The following is a 23,626-nucleotide window of genomic DNA, read 5'->3' on the forward strand; positions in this document are numbered from 1 at the left end:
ACCTGCAGCTAGTGGTAAAAATCGATAACTTTTACCAATTTCCACATAAGTGAAATCTGTAAGTTTGCTAATATGAGTTAAGTCACCTGACTAGCAATGGCAAGAAAGAAAAAAACAAAGGGTAAATTCTTAGATTAACACCCGCACAATTTTCACTAAGAAAAAATAGGATAAACTCAGATTTTTGCGTGGAATCCAGTACCCTGGCCTCCTAATATGCTGCAAATCCCTTATTTTGGTTTGGCAAAAAGGGGGGCAGGGCAAGGGGGACCCTACCTTTCCCCAACTTGGAATCATTGGAAATTTGTTTTCTTCATTGAATGAATTCTTGTGACCTAATATGCTACAAAACCCTTTTTGGGGTCCGAAAAACGTGGTGGGGGGGATGTTGAAGCCTCGGAAATTTCAATCCACCCTCATTGATCTTTGCACCCATACAATTTTCACTAAGGAAAAAAAATATAACCAGTTTTTTTTTTGCATGAAATCAAGTACCCTGACCTCCTAATATACTGCAAATTTTCGTTCGGAAAAAAGGTGTGGGACGAGGGCCCCTCCCATCAGAATCATTGGGAATTTTTTTTCTTTTCATTGAATGAATTTCTGTAACCTAATATGCTACAAAATCCTTTTTGAGGTCCAAAAAATGGGATGGAAGCCTCAGAAATTTTACCCCCTCCTAACATTTTTCAGAAATAAATTTTCCAGAGAGTGAATTACATGGTTCGTTATTAAATATACATATAGTAGAGAATGTGAGATATTGTGCGGTTGTGTGTGTATATATAACACCCTGCAAACCTTCAATGCATCCTTGACCGATAGTACCCCTAGGAGTGGTTAGGTCTAGGTTGGGATTAGTAACTGCCTTTCAGAGGCTCCTGAGCCCACTTTCGCTAGGTTAGCTTAGGCTTAGTTGTGATCCGAACATAACCTCTTCTGGCACAGAGGATCGGAACCCCTTTTGGGCGTTCTATTTTCCTTGCTGGAAAGGCTCCCAACCCATGGGCCCAAGTGGGTTAGATGATGAGTGAGGTGGTTTTGAAAGGGCCAGCATGTGCAACCTGATCACCTGCCGGTCAAACTCCCAACCCACGCGTTCCCGTCGCGGCACTGATTCTGCAGAACTGGGTTGGATGTGAAAACCAGCTTTAAAGTATAAATATAGATTTTTTGAATCAGCATTGTTGTGTCTGGTTAAGTCCTATTTGAAGTGAAAAATCAATAAACTGATTCCTTATAGGATTTCTCACTAAAATTGGCTACACCCCATTTTCAATCTTAACTTTTACCAATTTTTATGTATTTTGTTCAAACTTGATGCCGGTGTTACTTAGGAGTCATGCTTTAAGTTCTCAAAGAAAAAGTGGAAAAAATCGATAAACCGATTCCTTATGGGATTTCCCAATCAAATTATCTGCAACCCATTTTCAGCCAAATGTTTACCAATTTCAACGAGTTTCGCTCAAATGTGACATCAGTATTACTTCGTTTGGTTTGAAACAAAGCGCTTTATTAGCTTAACCCTTTTGTTGCTGTATTTATTCTGAGATGCTCTGTGTTTCTTTCAATTACTTTAAATATGACAAAGAATTTAGTAAAATAACTTAGTTATCATTTAGCTATTGTTAAGAACATAAATTGTGACTAAGGTTTGGTGGAAGATTTTAATTGAAAACTTATGAAAACAAGATCTAGAGCCGGTTTCAGCCGGGTTGGTAACGAAAGGGTTAATAATCCTTACTTAATCCTGGGCAATGCCGGGCTATACAGCTAGTGTAGGAAAAGAGATAATCTGCTACTGAAGTAATAGGCTGAATAGCAAGAAGATGCTATAAGATCTGTTGCCAGATGGACAAAGTTAGGATTTGAGATGCACAAATGTAGTTCTCAGTAGGAACAGCTGAAGTTCATGAACTGTTCAGATGACCTGCTAGATATTACTAGTTTATTTTACTTGGGAGACCTAATTAGTAGGGGGTGAGGTTATAATTAGTGTTATGACTAGAATATGAGTACAGAGTTGAAAGAGCTGTTGGCTATAGTGATTCATACTCTATACAAAAGGCAGGCATGTAATGATATGCAAGGTAGTTTATTCAAATGAAATAGCCTGTTGTTGTTTTGAGGGGAGTGGCATGAATTTTGAGAATAGCAACACTTGGTGTGTCATCTCTCAGGATAACTAAAAGAAAGGAGTGGTCATCTATTCAGTCTCAGCTGATTTTTGCATTTTAGTGAGTAGAGGTGTGCAGAGATAAGAGGAAGAGATGGAGTTAGGGTGGTGTTAGCTCAGTACATCATTTCATGCTTTCGATGCTGGCATGTGTTGGACAAGTTACTGCTCTCTTAGCTATCAGGGACTGTCTGTCTCTTAACCTTTAGCATGGTTTCTATGGTTAGATGCTCTTCCAAATGCCATCTCCATTTCAGTTTATGATGGAAAAGATAACAACACACTGCCTTGTCCTTGGCAAGATTAAAGTACTCTCTCTTCTACATGTAGTAGCTGAGCAAGAAACTTAGAGCAAGAGAGTAATAGAGAAGAAATAATGATGGGGTAGGGGGCAGTGATAAAGAACCTGAGAATTATAGGGAAAGTAGTTGCAGAATAGAAGTGAGTAATGGTAAGAGTGATAAGACAGGATAATTTGAGAACAAGAGAGAATGATGACTTCTAATAAAGAAACGTGCCACACCTATTTTGTCATGCATTTGGACAGGTCTTGTCTAGTGCTGTATCTCATCACTTGTCATGATTCTTGGAAATCTCTGTTTAGAGTTCAGCCTATTAAGATGAGTTCCTTACTCACAAAACTGGCATTATTATTATGAAAAATCCAAGGTTAACTGGTCATTTTGTTTATTAGGTTACTCTGCTGTAATTGTATTTCTCACTATATTGGTCTTAAGTTTCATGATTCAGTGATGTTATGAAACTCTTATACAATATCGTAGAACTATTTTTACAATAACATAGATATATCTGCTAGAATGTACTCACTGAATATTTAGTTATTTCAAACTGGTATTTTCATTGACCCATTATATATTGACAAGAAATGGTTGCTCTAAATTGTGAGATCTATTCTATTGCAGGGTGAGTGGAAAGAGTCTGGAAAGAAAAAGAAACGCACCAATACTGCTGCTGCCTCCACTCCTAAGTCAGAACCTGTCTCCAATCATATTTCTGAAAACAGATCAGAGATTCGGGAACGTAGTAAAGATTGTGAACATCGCACAGCTGACAGAGCTGAGTTTGGACATAGGCGTGCACGACGCACTGGACCTGTTGCACCAAGACATGCACGTTCCAGAGGAAGAGACAGAAGTGACTTCCGAGAAAACAAAGAAAATGAAGATGAAAGTAATGAAGATGGTGGCAGAGAACGTAACTTTGGAAGAGGTCGAGGAAGAGGTAAATATTTTAATGTTGATATAAACTATGGAACTATCAACATAGCTTGAAGTATCTTTTAGAATAGAGTTTGAAGAAAGTGTTTGTGTATGCATGTACACACGCACATGCATCATTTATAGATGACTTTCAAATAACAGTTCTTTATTATTTACTAAAGCAGATACTTTTAAAATTAAATCATTTTATTTTCTCAGTCTTTCCTCTCCTTCCCTCATCTTTATACTTTTCTTCATTAGACTGAACTATGTAAAAAAGAAATTAACATTCTATGATTCATTCCTACTTTAGAGCAAAACTTTTTATGACAACTCTATTAGTTAGATATTGTGTGATTTTTAAAGTGATTAATATTGTGAGTAGGTCACACTAAACAAGTTGTTTTCACATGATGGCTGGAGATTTTTTTAATGAATTTTCTATTGAATTGATTTCAATGTTTGGCAGTGTGTGGCATATATTTAGAATGGTAATTTGCTTGGGTATAAAGGAATCCAACTCTCAAGTAGTGTCACATAATGTTGGTGATTGTAGCCAACATGAACATAATAAATTGATGGGTAAATATTTGAATACTGGCAATCTTTTCTTGGAATGTTCATAAACATTGACCGACTTTACTCAAGGTGACAATACACTAAAATATTGGAGTTTTGCAACTCTGTAATTTTTAAGTTTTAATGTCTAGAACCAGAAAACCAGTTAAGTCATCACCATCATCATTTAACATCTATTTTCCATGCTGGCATGGTTTAGCTGGTTTAACAGGAACAGACAAGTCAGAAGACTTGCACCAAGCTCTGCTGTCTGTTTTAGCCCAGTATCTATGGCTGGATACTCATCCTAACAAGAACCACTTTAGAGTGTGTACTGGATGCTTTTTACATGGCACCAGTAGCAGTACGATCACCAAATAATTTGCAGGAAAAAACACAGAAGGGAGGGTAGGAATGGTATTAAGGGGCAGAAAGGTGTCTTGTATTAGAAGAGAGAGGTGGGGAGAGAACATTGGTGAATCTGTAACAGGTGAGAGAGCAAGGGCTGAACACCCAAGTTACAGACTGATGTATTATAAATAGTGGACTGGGGACTGGAGAGGGTGGGTGGATTCATAAGATTTTAAAAGGAGAGGTGGCAGGGATTTAACAGGCATATTGTGTTCAGGTAGGTAGGTGAACACATGAGGAAGAATAGAGGGGAAGTGTGAAACAGCAGTGGTGAGAGCATGGTGGGTTGCGAGAGAGGTAGGGGCACATGGACATAGATTTTGCCTTGAGGGTGGGTCTTCTGAAGCATAGCATATTACCAGTTGTCTTTGTCGGTTGTCATCTGTGAGGATCAATATCTGAAGATCATTTGTCACCACTTCATCACATACCTTCTTGGGTCTTCCTCTTCTAGAGCTTCCTTCCACATTTAGAGAGGAATACTTCTTTATGCAGCTGTCCTCATCCACACACATCATATGACCATCAAATATAAACTGTTTTAGTTTGCAACTTTGTGTAATACATGTACAAATTGTCTGTTTGGAATTAGGTAGCATTTTTTTCTATTATTATATATCCTAATTGTATATTTTCTTCAAAGTCTGCTTGTAATTGATTCTTCATTTGTTTGGTGACGTATTTTATCTGTTTGTTTTAACATGGTGAATATTGTTAGACCTATTGTTTTTGCCATAGGGAAAATAGTCTTCCCATTACCAATGACATTTTTGTGGTGTGAATGCTGTGTTTTTTATCAGACAAATTGGAGCAAATAGATTCTACTTTGTTAAGGAGTAAATCATATGACTTATAGTTAATATAAGGTTTGATACTATGACCATGATTCTAATAGCTTTCACTCATAAGTACAATATCTGTTTTCTTCAGTAAATTAATGACCTGTTATTTAAATTATCTTTGACAGAAGACCAGATTGGATTGCAAACTCTTCAATTTTGTAGTGGTGCTTGTCTATTTATTCTGAATTTTAATATGCTGTGGATTGGTGATAAAGGTTATTGATGAGATGGACTATGCATGTGATCAGCATAGCTGGATATTTTTAACGTCACAGCAACTCTTGCTACTTTCACTATTTTCTCATATCTCTTTTTACTGTTTCATCAGTTCTATTAGAAAGATCTTTAGCAGGAACACTTGTACCATTTCCATATTTCTTTCTTCAACATCAGTGTCCTTTTTCTAACAGTTTTTAAAATCCAGAATACTGTTTTTTTAATCGTTTTCTTGTGGCACATTGGCAAACCCTGCACTTTCTGTGTCTCTCCTTGTTGGCATCTCTTCTGATATTGCTCTATGGTTAGTCTTTTAGTTTTTATAGCTCTGTGTATTGTACCATTATGCCAACATGTAATCTTTTGCCTCATTGACACTTTGCTCCATCCACAGATCTAGTCTGTGACTTGCAGCAGGTTTCCTTTTCATTATAAGCATCACCTAGTATCTCTCTGAACTTCCATAAGTTTCAGGTCATAAAATTCATCTATCTCAGGGACATGAAACTATTAGTTTTGCAGATTGGATTAACCCTTTAGTATTCAGATTTCTTTGTCAAATGTAATGCTTTTTTATTCACATTGTTTTGAATTAATTATGCATCATCTTGTAGCTTTGAGATTTTGATAAGGTATCTTTATTTAAAAAATAACAAAGGAAAGAGCATCAGGTATGTTCTGCCATACTTCTTTATGGGAGAAAATCTCCACATTGTACATGTACAGTGCTATTAAGTCTTTTGAGTGAGAAATTCAGTTCTTGAAAGAAACTTTGCTCTGTTTCAGCTGCAAAACCTTTCGATAACATTTGTATCTATAGAATCAATATGATACATGTGCAAATCTCTTCTGTTCTACCTTACCACTAATCAAGTATACTTATTGCCTAGTTCATCTAGTCATTTGATAATGCTTCCTCCTATTGCCTTCCTTCCAGGTTTTCCAAGCCTGTCTCTTAACCTTTACAGCATGATCATCAGCCATGTCATTCTACCACCACATCGCCTTCAGTTTGTGTTTGCTAGATTGGTGTTAGGAGGGCATCCAGCCATAAAACCAAGCCAAAACAGACTATGGAACCTGGTATGACCCCTGGCTTTGCCAATTCCTGTCAAGCCATCCAACCCATGTGAGCATGGGAAGTAAACGTTAAATGTTCATGACTATGATGATAGATGATGAGATGGTTGGTTTCTTAAAGTGTGTTGCATATTGTTAGATCAATTGCATCACAGAACTCTAGGAACTTTACACCCTTCTCATTTCTCAAGGCATAACCATAGCTCTATGTTTGTTGTGGAAGCCATCATCATGTTGGGCAACATGTCCAATGAAGTCACTGTCAGTCATTCAGGTAGTCTGCAGAAGTGTCTCAGAGACATGGCCCTACTTTTCTTCTACCGTTTCTACCTGTGGGGTATATGTGAAGATAAAATTCACTGTGTTATACTTAGCAAAGGGGTGAAGTAAGAAAGCTTTCCAGTATAGGTGGTAGGTGCATTGCACCTTTGCAATGCATGACCAGTGAAAGTAACCAAAGCAAGCCCCGAAGACTCATGATAGAGGGGTAACATATTAAAGAGAACAATTTAAGGCAAGAAGTAAAAGAAACATGGTAAAAGGACAAACTTAACACATTTGAATACAAAGTACTGAGTGAATCAATGTGGTAAAATTAATGAGAGAGGGTGGGGGAGGACAGAAAATGATACTTATCTTAATATGGTTTTTTCTTGTATTGACTTTCAAGTTTATTGATTCCATTTTTTTTTATACTTGGTTGAGAAAATCCAAGAGTCCCTAAAATTCACTTCTTTGACTCTGACTATAAACACATTTATGTGTGTGTGTGTGTGTGTATATATAATATATATTTAATGTGTGTGTGTATGTAATCATACAATCCAAGAATCTAAGTGTAGAAAGTTTTTAAGCTTCAGTTTGTGGTATATATAAAAAAACAAAGTTCAGGAACTATAACAATTTATTGGCATCAAAGGTTGTAGGCTTTTCCCTGATATCAAAGTTCATTAAACTGAAAAAAATTTTTTTATATTGCTCACAGTTAGCAACTTGAGTTGCTATAAATGCAAATATAAATCCAAATTGAAGGATTGGAGCAGGTAAAATTTAGTCTACATTTGTTTCCTAATTAGCAGATCCTCTGATGTAATAATTACTCAATGAGGGGTACTCCGTTATCTACTCATCAGGCTGAAGATACCTTAATTAAATGAAGGTCACATTGTTAAGAAATCCCAAGTTAACTTGCTTACAGACAAAACATTGAGGACCAATCTCAAGATATCTGGTGCCTTGCTGTGCTTGAGAAAACCCACTCTCCACAATAGAATTAATATCCTAAAACCACCTTAGTTAATGCTTGCATGTGCAATGCTCTGCCCCATCTGAATTCTCTCTGCTATGTTAAGCTTCCCATCTCATTCGCTAAACTCATCACTTCTTTATCTCTGATATTATTCAGCTACCATAATCACCCAAGAGCAGAATAGGCACATAATATGCACCCTCCCTTGTTCCTTTCCCCCTTTATTTCCCCTCTTCCCTCAGAACCACTGCCATTCTTCATTATCTTCCTCCAGCCATACTCTCTCCTCTCTGCTATCTCTCTCAATGCCCACACATATCTAACATAACCCCTGCCCCTCCCTGATCTACTCCTATGTCTCACCTTCAGTTATTGCAACCACGTCTATCCCATCTAACCACCTCCCCTCACATTATGAAATGTTCTCCCTTTTCCCCTCTGTCTCTTACCCAGTCTAATCCTCACTTCACCTATATTCTCCCCCATTGTGCCTTTAGGGTATGTTCTGATACATATCCACCACCATCTCTATTTTTCTCTCCTCCCTTCTCCTCCAATTAGGGTATCTGTGTATCTCTTCTACAGCAAGACACCTGTCTCTATCCCTCTATCATTCTTTTAACCTCTCATCATCTTGCACAACCCCCACCCTCCAGTTGAGAGGACTTCACTGGTGTCATACAAAAAGCACTCAGTACATTCTCTAAAGTAATTGGCATTAGGAAGGGCATCCAGCCATTGGAATCACACCAAAACTGACAAAATTTAGCATAGCCCTCTCTGTCTTGCCAGTATGGAAAATGGATATTAAATGATGATAAAGAAGAGGGTAAAATATAATGAAAATAGTGTCTCTAAAATTGGTGTTTGTTGTATGTTTGACAGTCTTGATCTATCTCTTACCCTGATGTCACAGAATAACATGTGCTTGATCTTTATTCTTTGTAGCATATCTATTGGGGTAGTTGTTAAGATTTGCCCAACATTTCCATTAGAAGTATGCTATGATAACATGATTACTGTCATCCTTTGTAGAAGTGGTCTGCAAGAATCTCATGAAAATGCCTTTTTGCTGTGTCAGTTTTGATTATGATCCATACACAGTGATCCCTGTTGTTATGTTGCCTGCAACTGGTCTAATTTGAATTGTTCTGTCACTCATTCCTGATTATCTCAATTACTTTAGCCAGTCTCTCATCAATAATATACTTACTCCACCTACTCTTGTGATGTTAACCACACCGTGAAGAGTCTGTTTTTTGATTTCAAAGAATTAAAATTATTAGTGAATGAGTTAATGAACAAATTCCTTTAAGTTCTTTCTAATGGCATTTTCCCCAGTCCACTGAGCAAGCATCAAGAACAGGCATCAGAACAGGTCTATATAGTTGCTGTAAGGTATTAATCCCATATCTCTGATCCCAACATTTAGAAGAAATAAAAAGTTGATTTTCTTGACACATGGTAGCTATATATACTTTTGTGTATATTGTAGAGTTAACTATGTAAAACTGAAGAGACATCTTGAACATGATGGCCTAAATCTAAGGTTTTGGAATATAAGTATTAGGACTTTTTCAGGTAGTAATTACAGGTAGTATCGGGCCTGATGCTAAAAACTCTTGCATTTTCCATACTACCAACTTATATTTTCATGTGATATTATTAATATTGTTAGTCATTGTCATCTAATATTCAGTCTTAAATGTGATCTCATTATTACCTCAATTGATTGCAGGAACTAGATTGTCATTTATTTGTGAGGCAAACTTCAAACTGAGCTTCTAAGAGAAGTTTTAATAAGAGATCTATATGTATTGAACTAGTATCATAGCCATTGATTCAACAATAGTGCAACAATAAGTTCTGTGACTGTTTCAGTGTACCAAGGTCTTTGAAGAATGTATAAAATGTTTCCACTTCATTCTCTGCCAAAATCAGGTCAACACAGGAAATATTTCTGAAAATAAACTAACCAACCATTACTAATTGGATCTCTTCACAAGAGAAATATTTTTTTCTTGTTTGTTTTCTTTCTTATTTATGTATGTTGTACTTTTCATTCCAGGAGTAGGTCGGCGTGGACGTGGACCACGGTAAGTTTTGTTAAATCAATTTGATATAATAAAGAACAGTTTTAACTGTCTTTAAAACAATTACAAAGTTTTGCAGATGGTGGAAGGAGTTAGATTAAATTTATTAAGGCAGTTTTTCTACAGCCTTGTGCTCTTCTTGTCACCAACCATAATTTCTTTAAAAGTAAAGTGCTTCAAACAAAAAGCAGCTCATGGCTGGACATGTTTTCATAGCAGATTGTAAACACTACTGCTTAGACAGTGATGTTGTTTTTATGCAATTTCAAGTCAATGAGCAAGATGCTCTCACACACAGACATGTCTAATTCCACTCATATGGTATTAGTCATTCCAAGACAATAGTAGAAGGCACCTACCACAGTTCCACATGGTAGGAATAAACCTGAAACCATATGGTTACAAACCACATTCCTGCATCTGTATTTTTAAAATTGCAGAGCATATGCAAATACATGGCCATCAGTTTTTGTGAGTGTATGGTAATTTTCAAAGGTTTTTTTTTTTTCTTATATAGAAGTTTACTGTTTTATCTATGGGAAGGCAAAGGAGTTAAACTGAACAAATCGTATTACATTTTGGGAGCTGAATAACCTTAACATAGCTTTATAACTGCAAAACTAAAACCTGTAGCAATTGTGCCAAATTTGAAATGTCTTTTTTCTTTTCTTTTCTTTTTTCTCAATGTAGAAGTTTTCGAAATCAGAGGTTTGATAAAGGTCCACAAATTGACACTTGGACCAATGAGACTGCTGAAAATGCTGAGAAGGAAAATTCAAGTATGTGTAGGTTTTTTTGTGTTATTGTATTTTTGAAATCCCTTTAACCTTTTTGTCCCATGGTCATATGTTACCAGAACTCTTGAAACTAGATCTTAACTTTTCATATTGCTAAGCTAGTGATAATATGATAGCTTTGTTTGACAATTCATTATCATCAGAAATCCACATTGCTATTGCATGGGTCAGTTGGATTTTATTGAAATTTTCTATGGCTGGTGGCCCTTCCTGTTGCCAGCTCTTGCCTGTTTCAAAATAAAGCAATATCTCGCCATAGTTGACATGTTTTTCACAGAAGATACCATGGCTTGTATGATGGTGGTGCTCATTTACAATCATTACATAGTGTCAATACAAGGATACCTGCATGCATGCCCACACATGCTTGTACACACATATATCACTGGCTTCTTTCAGTTCCCATCTACCAAATCCACCGCAAGCTTTTGTTAGGTCCTGGGCAATAATAGATGTGCCCTAGGTGCTGCACAATCAGATTGAACCTGAAGCCATAAGTTTAGGAAGCTAACTGTTTAACCACACAACTATGCCTGCATCCTATTTTTCTAGATCTGCTTTTTCCCCTTGTGTTTCTGATGTTCAATACTTTTCAAACATTAATCATTAGACTCATTAGTTTGGTCTGGTGGAAGAGACGGTAACCCATGACCAGTGAGACCAACAATGCTCATGTTTGGTTCTACTGAGGCAAGCCAATAACTGCTTGGAATAAATTCCAAAGAACCAAACCTCAAAGAACTATTCATAATAGAAACTTCAAAAGTGATATTGAAATGCAACAAGTACACATTTTCGTTTTCACTTGTATAAACCGTAAACTAGTCAGTAATAAAAGGGATTCTTTCTAAGAGAATAAAGTGAAAATATTTTTCTTGAAGAAAGTAGGCCCTATCATCTTCACATCATAAAAGCCATTAACTTTTTACTTTTATTTATTCCAATTGAAGTTTTCTATATAATACTGAAAAGTAATCACTACTCAAAGCAAATGGACTAAAGGAATTTTTGCTATAAATATAGAAGCTTTTAGGCTGACAACTCATTTTACACCATGATTATTTTTAAAAGTTTAATATTTTTCCACTGATTTTTACTTAAAATTACAAGAGTTTTTGAAACAAAATTTCCACAGAAGACTTATGCTAGACCCTTTAAGTTGTTCCTAATACTAAAGGTTCATGCACCCATTTTATGGAAATCATCTTAAGAGGTTTATCCCTCTGATTGATTTTTTTTTGCTTTTCTCTCAACATTTTTATGAGTATCCTGCCTTCAATTGTATTGCAACATCTACTCAAATGTCTGTTCAAAGCTGCTGAGGATTCTAACCAATTTGGTGCAAAGAATGCAAAACATTGATAATATGCATCTGTATACCAAACCAGTTGCTACCCACCACCATATATTACCTCTCTACATGTTAGATAAGCTCATTTGATTCAGCCAATCTGCAGTGTCACTGTTGTTGATATTTACAAATGTGCCATTTTTCTCTCTCTGGTTTGCTGTCACTAGCACACTACAAATGAAACAACTGATTTGGCTGAAATAAGAAGAAAAAATCAACTATTTAGGAGACAGTGATTGTTTCTGGTTTCTTCTGAAAATTTTTCAAAGGGAACTATTCTTAGTTTTTACTCTATTCATTATCTTGAATTATAGAACATTTGCAAATGTTCTCTCAAATCACCAAGATGGTTAGAATTTACTCTATCAGGCAGACATTCAGTTGGATTAAGATATGGTTCACTCTTGAGATATTGTGTTATTTAGGAATAATTAAAATCCTGTACATTGACCAATGTAACTACCTTTTGTCCATGTTTATCAAACCAGTTGTCTAATCAGCCATGTTGTCCCTAGCTTGCCAGCCAATTTGTTTTTATGTCACCAGTTTTTTTTCAGTTGAAAATCTTTAACATTTCAGCTTGGAATGATACCTTATCTCCAGAGGATTGGAATGATGACAGTTGGACCGGAAGTGTAAGTAAACTGCAATGTCTTTTTTTATAGTTTTTTCCATTTCTTTTTTCTTTTTTAGTTTCCGTTAGTCATTTTAATTCTTTTAAATGGCTTTGCTTTTTAGTTGTCATTTTCATTGTTCTATCTCTGCACAGGTTTTTGTCATGGTTAATTTGCTTGCCTTACAGGGGGTGTTGCTCTAAGATTAGCTCAGCACATAGCCAAATAGATTATCAGCCCTAATTACAGAACACCTACTCAAAAATGTTTCAATATTAGGTTATAACAATTGGGAATTGACATTATTTGTTAACTTGGTGGCATAATTTGCTGAATCAGCAACTGCAGTTCTTCAGTTATTTCTGATTGCCTTAAACTCTTTATTGACACTTCATGTATCAATATTTAGAAAAAAATATATATTAGTATTCTACTATATATTGGTTTCGGACGTTGACATAAAGCCAGTAATTTTATGAGTGGGAGTTAGTCATGCTCAACTGGTACTTATTTTGTCAACCCTGAAAGGATGAAAAAATAAGGTCAAACTGGATGGAATTTGAACTCAAAACATAAACAAAATGCCTCTAAGCATTTTGTCTGGCATGCTAATGATTCTGCTAGCTTGCTGCTATACATTGTTTTAAGTTATTCATTTAACATTTAATATTCTTAGCAAGCATACTTCTTCATTGTGTTACTTAAATGTAATCAATGGTGTTTACCCGACTGGATTTATGTCTCTGATATGGTCTTGTTTAAACTGCTTCTAAGTGCAGAATTACAGAATTGGCATATTACTCTTTTATTGAATAAGGAATTGCAACATTGTGCAAATATATCAAATAAATTTGCAAATCATTTATTTTTAAATGCTTTGAATTTTCATTTTATTTGGCTTTCATTGGTATTTAATATTTTTGTTTGCATTGTTTTTTTCTTTGTTTTGAAGTCCATTGCATATTTATTTATTTTTTATTTAGACAAATGTGTATTAAATGGTGTTTGCATTAATTTTTATACATTTTTAGCACATTTTGAATGTTTTCATCTTAAACAGAATCCTGCAAGTACCGTAATCCATGGGGCAGGGAGGAATTAGTTTCTGTCCATTTTAGTTGTTTGCTTTCAAGCTGAAGGTTTCTTTTATTGCTAGAATCGGCCAACTGTACTGCATAATTTTCCATGTTTTGACCTAGATGCCAGATAGTTTCATAACTCTTAAGAGCACACTGCAGATAGAAGTTAATTGTAAAACACATTAAAATTTTGTTTAAATACAAATTTTTCTTGTGAATGTTTGTTTATATTTTCCAAATTTATAAATGTCCTGATATTAACTATGCTAAATGTTTATGATATTAGTTTTGTGTAGTATCGTCTTTGAGAATGTGATACTGTATTTTTAATGGAATTTAAGCATTACAAAAGAACAGTAATGCTTTATATGTTGGTTAAAACTGTTACCAGTTACATTTCAGTTAAGTTGATAAAATACTTGCCAGATAAGACTTAACTGTAAAAAAAAAATCATTGATTTCCCTCCTGGAATTTAAGCATTACAAAAGAACAGTAATGCTTTATATGTTGGTTAAAACTGTTACCAGTTACATTTCAGTTAAGTTGATAAAATACTTGCCAGATAAGACTTAACTGTAAAAAAAAAATCATTGATTTCCCTCCTACTTCCCCCCCCCTCTGATTATTACTTTCCATAAAATCCCCTTGGATACAAACAGAATCTAAAAGGAATTTCAGTAAAAAACGAAAGCATAGTTTTTATTTTCCAACTTAATCTTGATATCCTAATATTGTTGAGCAACCCTAATAGCAGCAAGCAACACTTATTGTAACATTTTAAATAGAGGTCACCATCAACTGAGCTAACGTTAAATATTCTTTCATTTGTTATTTTTTGATTGGTACCCTTGTCATTTTAAAATATTTTATATCATTGTTTTTATGCAATCAATCATTTTCCCTCTCCTCATTTACAATGAGATCTATCTAAAATGTGAAAGCAGTAAAATAGGCCTGTTCCACACCAACATACTATAAACTTTTGTTAAATTTAATCATTTTAATTGTATTCACATGTTTGTCTTTTTTTTTCTCTAAACATTTTGAGTATTATCAATTTTTTTGAAATAATGCAATTTGTTTTATTCAACCCATAATTATTCTTTCTCTGATCCAGTGGATTGTTATGTTTATAAAACTGCACTTTAAGAAATTGAGTTTAGTGATGGGGTTTAATTCTATAAATTATCACATATTAGTTTCCTGAAAATTATTTTCTTGATCTATATTAGTATATTATTAAACCTGGTTCAAGTAACCATCTTCAGTTGCTATTTCATCAATGTGTTATGTCTAGTATGGTTAATTTTCCATTTTGACTAATTGATCACTTTTGCTGATTAAAAGATGCTAATGACTTTTTATCATTATCTAAAATATATGAATTTGTGTTTCTTAGTTGTTACAAATAGGGCATGTGGGCAAGAATATTTAAGCATCTTGGATGTTTTCCTTGTCTTTTAAAAATCCTGTTGAATAAATTTTCTTATTTAAAATGTTATTCTACTTCTGAAGTAATAGTAACTAGTTACATTATAAAAGTTTATTTCATCTAATGTTGATTTATCAAACATACTGATGTGAATTATTTATGCTTTAGTGATATAATTGTTGTTATTCCAAGTAAAAGGTGTCTTTTATTCAATTAACTCTACTGAAGCTGGTATTACTTTTGTCCAGAAATTGTAACCCTTCAAAAGCAATCAGCATTTATATTCTTTAACTAGATATTAAAAAAGAATTATTTTAGATCCTGTTTTATATGTCAATGCTAGAAACACTTATCAATAATGTTATATTCAATCTGATTACCTCTGTACTTTTGTAGGGTAATTTCTGTTGTTAGCTTTACATTTTCCCTAACAAAAAAAAAAAAAAGACTACACATTGTTGATATTCTCCATTTACGTCTTAAAAACAATGCCCACTGTCCATCTTCAATCTGCTTCTGTATATGCACTACTTGATATTAAAACAATTCCTGGAAGACTAATGTGGTTAAAATGTAAAACAATTTTGATAAATTTCAAGACATGTTAAATACAAGTTTTGGATATTGGTTTAAATTAACCCTAAGTTTCAATTCTTGTTAAGGGTTGAATTAACCCTGAGCTTCAACAGATTTTCTTCTTTGAATTAAATTGTCTGAAATACCTCTGAAATAAAGTGATATTGTTACTAGTGTAGGGATGCATTTGAGAAGTCTGCTAAATTAGAATATTTTTCTTTTAACATGAATACAGGTCCTTGCCTATTCTGAATTAAATCTTGTTGGTGAATTTTATCCTTTTTATTGTCATTTATGTATTTTCCTTTTGCACATCTCAATTCCTAATAAAGGATCTATAAATTAGGAATAGTGCTTGTTTTGTAATGCCTAATTCTATAAAATATTTACAGTATGGGAATTATAGATATGAAGGCATCATGATTGATTTAGAAGTGATGGCAACTCAATTTCTCCAGGAGTGGGAAGCAATGATTGAATTATTGAAATAATTGTTTAAAATACCTAATATTGTATTAGTTAGTTTTACATCAGTTTATTAATGTAGGAAGCATAGTGTTACATTTTAATATTATTCTTACGATTCTTAGTTATAAAGAATTTCAAAGTGTAATATATACTCAAATCAGTTATAAAATGTTTTTCTCCCCCATTTCCAGTTGATTCTTTGGTATACTGTGTGCAGTATAAATTGAATTTGAAACCCTCAACTGAGTTTTCAGTTTAGTAAAACAAGTTGAAAGAGATGCTTGTTCTCTTTGCTTCATAGATATTTCCCTTTCTTGTTGTTTTCGTAGTTAGTTTGCTACATCTTGCTATTGATTTTAGCTGTGGTTCCTACATGGTGTACCATTAGATGTAGCTAGGAACACTACAAAAATAATAAAATTATATTGAAAACTAAATACCAAATGTTATTCTAACTATAAAGTGTTAATATAATAGGAGATATTACAACCAAGAAAGGAAGTGCTTCATTTATTGTAAATCAAATATGGTTATATTTAGTTTCATATGCCCAATCAGTGAATATCATCTAATTTGTTTGTATTTTCCACTGATTACCATAATTTAGATTAACTTCACTTAATATTTCCCCTCACATATTCAGTTCAAGTAAAAAAAAAAAATACCCACTAATTTACCATAGATCACTGATGGACAACTTGTGGAAATCATTTATACATTTTCTTCTATTTATGGTACTCAACATTTTTTTTTCTCTATTTAAGAATCAAAATAGAAAGAATTATCTTTCCAAAATCTATTTCAATAAGCACTTCAATTAGAGAAAAGAGAAAGGATCTTCATTATTTAGATTATGCAAAAGATAATTGTTTTATACTGGCTTATCACAATAAGGTCTTTTAGAAAGGTTATTCTTTCAAGAAAGCATGGTCAAGCAGATTTACATTGTTTTACTGCTATGTATGAAATGTGATTTTTTTTTTTTTATTAAAACATAGATGATGATCTTTACATTTTCTATATTGTAAGACAAATGGAACTGACCTGTTACTTTTAGACAATGTTAACCCTTTCATTACTATATTTCTAACCAAAATACACCGCTCATGAGTTTCAATTAAATTCTAAAATATTCCTAAATTTAGACTAGTTTCATTAAACAACTGTAACTTTTTTACTTATCAACATATTAATGTGATATTTGGAACATAATTGAAGAGAGGGTTTTTAATAAATTCTGTTGCATAATTTTTGTCTCAAAGTGACTAATTACAGGTAAATTCAGGTAAACTGAGCAAAATGTAAAAATATTTATATTTTGTTTAAACATTACCATAGAAAATTAGTCCTCAGCTAATATTTAATTGAGGTATGCAACAAAATTTTGATATAGAAGAATTGTGCACATCACTAGATTATCAATTGAATTTAATGCACAGAAGAACAGGTGTACCATAAAGGTAAAATAAACTGAAATACTGGAATTTGTTTTTGAAGAAAACTAGAAAATTAAATATAACTGAACAAAATATACTTACACACATACATGAATACACAGGAACATATATAATAAAGATTTACAATAGAAATTAACCCCTTAATGGATCAATTATTTTGACATGGCGTTTCATTTCAGAGCATTTTTTTTCCTTTTTAATTATATACAATGTTAATTACAAAAAAAATTTTTTTTTTGTTTCCTTTATTTTTTATTATAGTAATTAAAATGTACTTTTACTCATTTGGATTTAAACGAGTTAACTTGGACATTTTTATAAGATGTATTGCTATTAAATCAAAGGAAAAATTTTTTTTAAATGAGATAGTTTATTTAGAATGATAATTTTTAAAACAAGGAGTTACACACAAAGTTATCTTGCAGACATCACACATGTATCTGCTTTCTCTTCGAATCTTCTTTTCTTTAGCATCTCTCTCCTCTGCACATTTTGCACACATGTCTAATTCATCCCCAGAGCTTTCCAGATCAGGAAATGAAAAATCGCTTTCGTGATCACTGAATATATCTAAATATTCATCCATTTTGAGGGGGAAAATGCGTAAATAATTCTCTTATTTGTATAAATAATAGAGAATCATCAAAATGAGACGGTTCTAAAATGACATCAACCTCCTCCTGAATCTGAGTATGCACTGAAGTAAAAGCTGAAAACTCCGAAGCATAAATTCTTTGAAATGGCACCAGAATACGTGCTGCCAGGCATACGACAATGCGAGTAAATTCTTGCTTGCTCAAAAATGAAACAACACAAAAACAAATAAACTCACTTGAGTGCTAAAATTAAAAGTTAATTTTGACCAAGTATACTCGTCTGGTTCTAAAAAGATACATTTGTGATGCATGAATAAACTCGGGATAATTCATTAAGGAGTTAAATCAAAACTTGTCACTCACCTTACAGGCAAATTAAAATTACAGGTAAATTAAAATAAAAAGTTAAACTAAGTAAATTTGAAAAATATTTATACGATCTAATTATACATATATTCACACAATATTTCTATCATGGAAAGTTGTAAAACATCCCTCTCTACATACTGCAACCTTGCAGAATGCACATTGGAAATACTTTTCAACTGGCCATCAACTAGGAGTTTTTCTTTGTTGATGTAGACATTCACGGCTCTGCCTTTTGCGACCCCTGATGTTTTCTAATTTATGTAGATTGGCTGAACTCAGGAATGTCTCTCTGGCAGGCTTTGCTTTTCCTTCTTGCAGTTATTTTTTTAGAAGAATAACCTGCGTTGGTACATCTCAGAATTGCAGATGGTCGCACCACTTGCAAACCCCCTCCTGATTTGGTATATAATATAAATGCATTTACAATGCTCATGTTTACTATATACCAAACCAGGTATAGTCACCATTTATTACCTAGTCTACAAACCAGATAATAACTCATCATCTGGTTCAGCCGATCCACACTGCTTGTGCACAGGTAGATAGAAAATTTATTTGCCTCTTATCTTTATATGCTGTCGCTAGCAGATTTCTTTTCTGCCGTTGGATTATTTCACCTCTGTTTTTTAATTTTGCTTTTTTTATATCCAATGACAGCCCTTGTCTACTAGCAATTACTGTAGCACACATATACATTGCCACAGCTTCTAAATCCACTGCAGGTTTGACTGAACTAAAAAATCGGTCAAAAAAATAATATACAGCCCTGGTTATGGTATGGAAGTGATAAATTCCAGACCACATTGTACCCTAGGCCATGCTGACTAACATTATTGTCTCTTTTCCCTGTATAAAAGCTAAATCCACAGCAGTGCCCAGTATTTGCTTCACAAATTTTCCAAACTTTGATTCCCCATTATGTGGGCTTTCCTGGCATATACTGTACCATTCCTTTATACCCCACCATGCCCTCATTGATGGATAAGTATCTCCCAGGGTTGTAAAATGTTTTATATTTCCTTTTTGAACGCAGTCGATGAGGGGTTTTATAAGGGATCAGTTTGGTTCTCCGCGTACTGGGGTACTGCTAGTGTCTCTCACATGTACATACTGTTCTGTTTCACAAATTGTATTCAGGTCATAATGGTGGAAACATACTGATCGCCAAAAGGTTCCTGATTGCTCCAGTAATTTATAATTCTGGGTAACTGTCTTATACCCATAATAATATTTATGGCAAAGAATGCCAATATTTCACCTATGGTTGTAGGAAACCACAAGCGATCTTTTTTTCCAGCTTGTTTACATTCTGCGTAATGGTTTGTTTCCACAGTAATTGCTTCAAACAAGCATGCTGGAAAAAATAAAAAGAAAAAGTCTAATGGTTTTGCTTCCTGAGAAAGACTATGGGTAGACCCTGTCTCCTCAGAAAAATTGTTAGTAAAAACTTTTAAACTTTTTACTCCATTCTGGTGTAAAATCATCCTCGCTGTCAATGTCACCGTTTTCCATTTCTTCAGAATCGCTAGGTTCAGACAAAGAAATATCCGATTCATTTTCGTCCACCACGTGCTTTTGCACCTCATTCATTCTTTTCCTTGATATCTCCGTATCTTCGGTTGAAATGCCTTCAAATTCGGAATCACTGCTTGATAGCATGAAATTCAAGTTGAAAAAAAATTAACGCCAAAATAGACGTAGAAAAAAATCTTCCGAAATTCCATGCCAAACAATGCCGGATACAGTAACTCAACTGTTTGCAAAATGAAATCGCTTGTTTTAATGAATGTACTAATGAGATTTGGGTTCAAATTTACAATTGAATAACAATGGGTGCTCTCGGCAGGCTACAGCCGGGTTGGTCTTATGAACAAAAAATTTTTTTGGCCAGCTACAGCCGGGTTAGTAATGAAACAGTTAAATAATTTAGTAACCTAGAGTATGTTCTTCTCAACGGTAGTGTGGGCTTACAAAGCAGTTTATTTTGTTTGCCATCATTGACATTATGGCACTGCTAACATTGTAGCAGCTTTATCAAAAAGGGAGGGAATTCCTTTATTAAAACGGTCGTTTAGTATAAGAAAATTAATTTGTAATTTCCTTTAACAAAGAACATGTATATGTAAGTGAATGTGAGTGTATATGTATGTAGTTCATATCAAAGTAGACATTGGAGCATGGCACAGTCCTCCAGTTCGTCAGAGCCTGTCAAACCATCCAGGCCACGATGCATGGAAGTTAATTGTTAAGCACGATGATAATGGTGTGTGTGTATTATATACTAATGTAGATATGTATACATAGAAACACAGTATTTACACACATAATTTATATTGATGGGAATGCATGTGTGATGTGTTGTATTATATATATATATATATATATATCAAACTGTTCGAACAAGAACATGAAACTCTGAGCAACAGCTTTTGTTATATTTCTGTTGCTTTTAAATAAAGAATATACATATATATATATATTTATATTTTTTGTTCCAAATTTGTGTGAATGTACAGAATAATATCAGTTGAATATAGTTAAAACGTGGTCTGGTTTTGGCATTTTTTTTTATGGTATTTTAACATTAGAAAAATATTTTGTATTGCTTATAAAGTGTTATAAGCGCTTTTATACATTCGTAGTAATCCTCAGATTTCAAACTTATTTAACTGATGCTGTAGTACCCCTCAGAACGTGCCAACAAACTGAATTTTTGGAATATGGTTTTGAACAATTCGCATGCAGCTTAAACGTCACAGTTTGCTGGGCATACCAATATTCTACACTTGTTTATATTCATGTTAAAGATATTTTTTAATCTACATCATTAAATGGTTGTTATATTATTGTTGTTATTTCCATTCAGAACAAGTTTGAATATTTTAACCTCACTTGTGTCATGTAGTTTGTGGAAAGGAAGAATAAGAAACATTTTCTGACCACATTTCTATATGTTTGCCTAATGGAATTTGGTGAACATTGGCGTTCCGGATTTGTTGTCTGTGGACTCATGAGCGTTGTGATAATGCATTCCCCATCTTACCTATATATATATATATATATATATAGTTCCTCACAATCTGAGCATTGAATGCAATAGATCAGATTTTTGCTTTTGCAGTTCATATCTGCATTTGAGTAAAATCTGTCCATTTCTTTTGTTCTAATGGATCTACTAGTATGCATGTATTAATACATGCCACATCTGTTATCATTACACTTGGATACTGTGAATGTATTATGTTTGTTCATTGTTGAATTTTGCTTTTGTTAATTCTTTCATTAAGTTATATATGTGTGTATGTGTATATATATATATATATATATATATATATATATATATATATATATATATATATATATATATATATATATATATATATAAAATAGGGTAAAGGTGATGATTTAGATGGAAATAACTACAGGGGTATCAAATTATTGAATCAGGTGATGAAAGTTATTGAGAGGGCCATAGCCCAATTAATTAGGGAGAGAATTAGCTTAGATGAGAGGCACTTTTGTTTTGTGCTAGGCTGAAGTACCAGTGATGCTATATGTGTGTGTGTGTATGTATGTATGTATGTATGTACGTATGTGTATGTATGTATGTATGTACGTATGTATATGTATGTACGTATGTATATGTATGTATGTATGTATGTACATATGTATGTATGTACGTATGTATGTGTATATATATATATATATATACATCATAAGCTCTATTCCAAATTCTCACTTATTTCCAAATACTGTAATACTTCCCCATAGCCATTGTTTTCACCAAATATTGGAATGAAGGACACTGCTGAAGTGATGATAGTAATGCTTATTTACAACTATCTGTAGATGTGAAGACAAGAGACACGTACATACTCAGTGTGCGTGTGTGCATATTTGCATTAAGATTGACATTATAAGGGCGTACTCAAAAGATAAAAGATACGGGAATTTTGCAATATTATTTTATTCACTTACTTTTACATGTTTACACTTTTATTGCCTTCAAAGTATTCTGCAGTTGAAGTAAAGCATCGGTCCAGATGCATTTTCCACTGTTCAAAGCAGTCCTGGAACTCTTGTGAAGTGATGCCTTTTAATACCTCCATCACTTTTTCTTTACTTCTTCCACATCTGCAAAATGTTTTCCTTTAAGGACTTTATCCATTTCGTGGAACAAAAAACAGTTGCAGGGAGCAAGATCAGGTGATTAGGAATGGTGGGAAAGTGAGATCGTGCCATTTTTGGTCAAAATCACTCGTACTCAAAGCGATGTGCAGAACTTCCAAGTAAAATGTCTGGTTAACACTTTGATGGGGAGGAATAAATTGTGTGGACGAGTCCTTTCGCATCATCTTGACATTGGACTTCACTTGATGTGCTTTTTTGGGACATGGTGACATTGAATGCTTTCATTGACTTGATTGCTGCTTCATTTCCTGGCTGTAGCAGTGTGAGAGACTGTTTACATTCTGCACTGAGCTTAGGTGCAGACTGTTGTTTGTCATTTTAGCCACCAATGTAAGAAGGTTGGCTGAAAAGTTCATTAGCTGACTGAGATACTCCCATGAATGCGACCAAATGAGGTTTATTTTTCAGCATAATCCTCTTTGTGGTCCATATTCTTCTTCCATTGGTGTTGCAGTGCTTGGAGCCCATTGGTGAACAAAGAAGGTCATCAACAGCAGATATGACATCCGAACCAAGTGTCTTTTCATGTTGGGGAACAAATGATAGTCAGATGGAGCTAAATCAGGAGAATAAAGAGGATGGTCACCCGGTTCAAAGCCGGAGCTACATACCAGAACATTGTCTTGATGAAACAATGTCCCTTTCACTAGTTTTCGTCGTTTGGTCTTGGTAGCCTTTCATAACTGTCTCAGCACATTGGTATAGTACTCTCCATCTTCTTTTTGAAGATATGTCAGATTTTGCCATCCTGGTGCACTATCGACCAGGTGTCAGAAGATGTGACACTCACCAAACAGAAACCTTTATGACACCAGGTTCATTGTGCAGAACATTCTCAACTCTCACAGGA

General features: G+C 34.0%; 1 protein-coding gene across 9 annotated transcripts in view; it reads left to right on the plus strand.

Moving 5' to 3' along the window:
* The window catches only part of LOC115215942 (ubiquitin-associated protein 2-like), a 107,191-nt gene that overhangs the window by 22,938 nt on the left and 60,627 nt on the right, over positions 1-23,626 (plus strand). For all 9 annotated transcript variants that reach the window (XM_029785311.2, XM_029785320.2, XM_029785312.2 and 6 more), the window contains exons 5-8: positions 3,100-3,418; positions 9,821-9,848; positions 10,536-10,624; positions 12,573-12,628. In XM_029785311.2, coding sequence (XP_029641171.1) covers positions 3,100-3,418; positions 9,821-9,848; positions 10,536-10,624; positions 12,573-12,628 — 492 coding nt within the window. The remainder of the gene's footprint in view (positions 1-3,099; positions 3,419-9,820; positions 9,849-10,535; positions 10,625-12,572; positions 12,629-23,626) is intronic.

The sequence above is a fragment of the Octopus sinensis genome, linkage group LG9 (assembly GCF_006345805.1).
Source record: "Octopus sinensis linkage group LG9, ASM634580v1, whole genome shotgun sequence".
Taxonomy (NCBI): domain Eukaryota; kingdom Metazoa; phylum Mollusca; class Cephalopoda; order Octopoda; family Octopodidae; genus Octopus; species Octopus sinensis.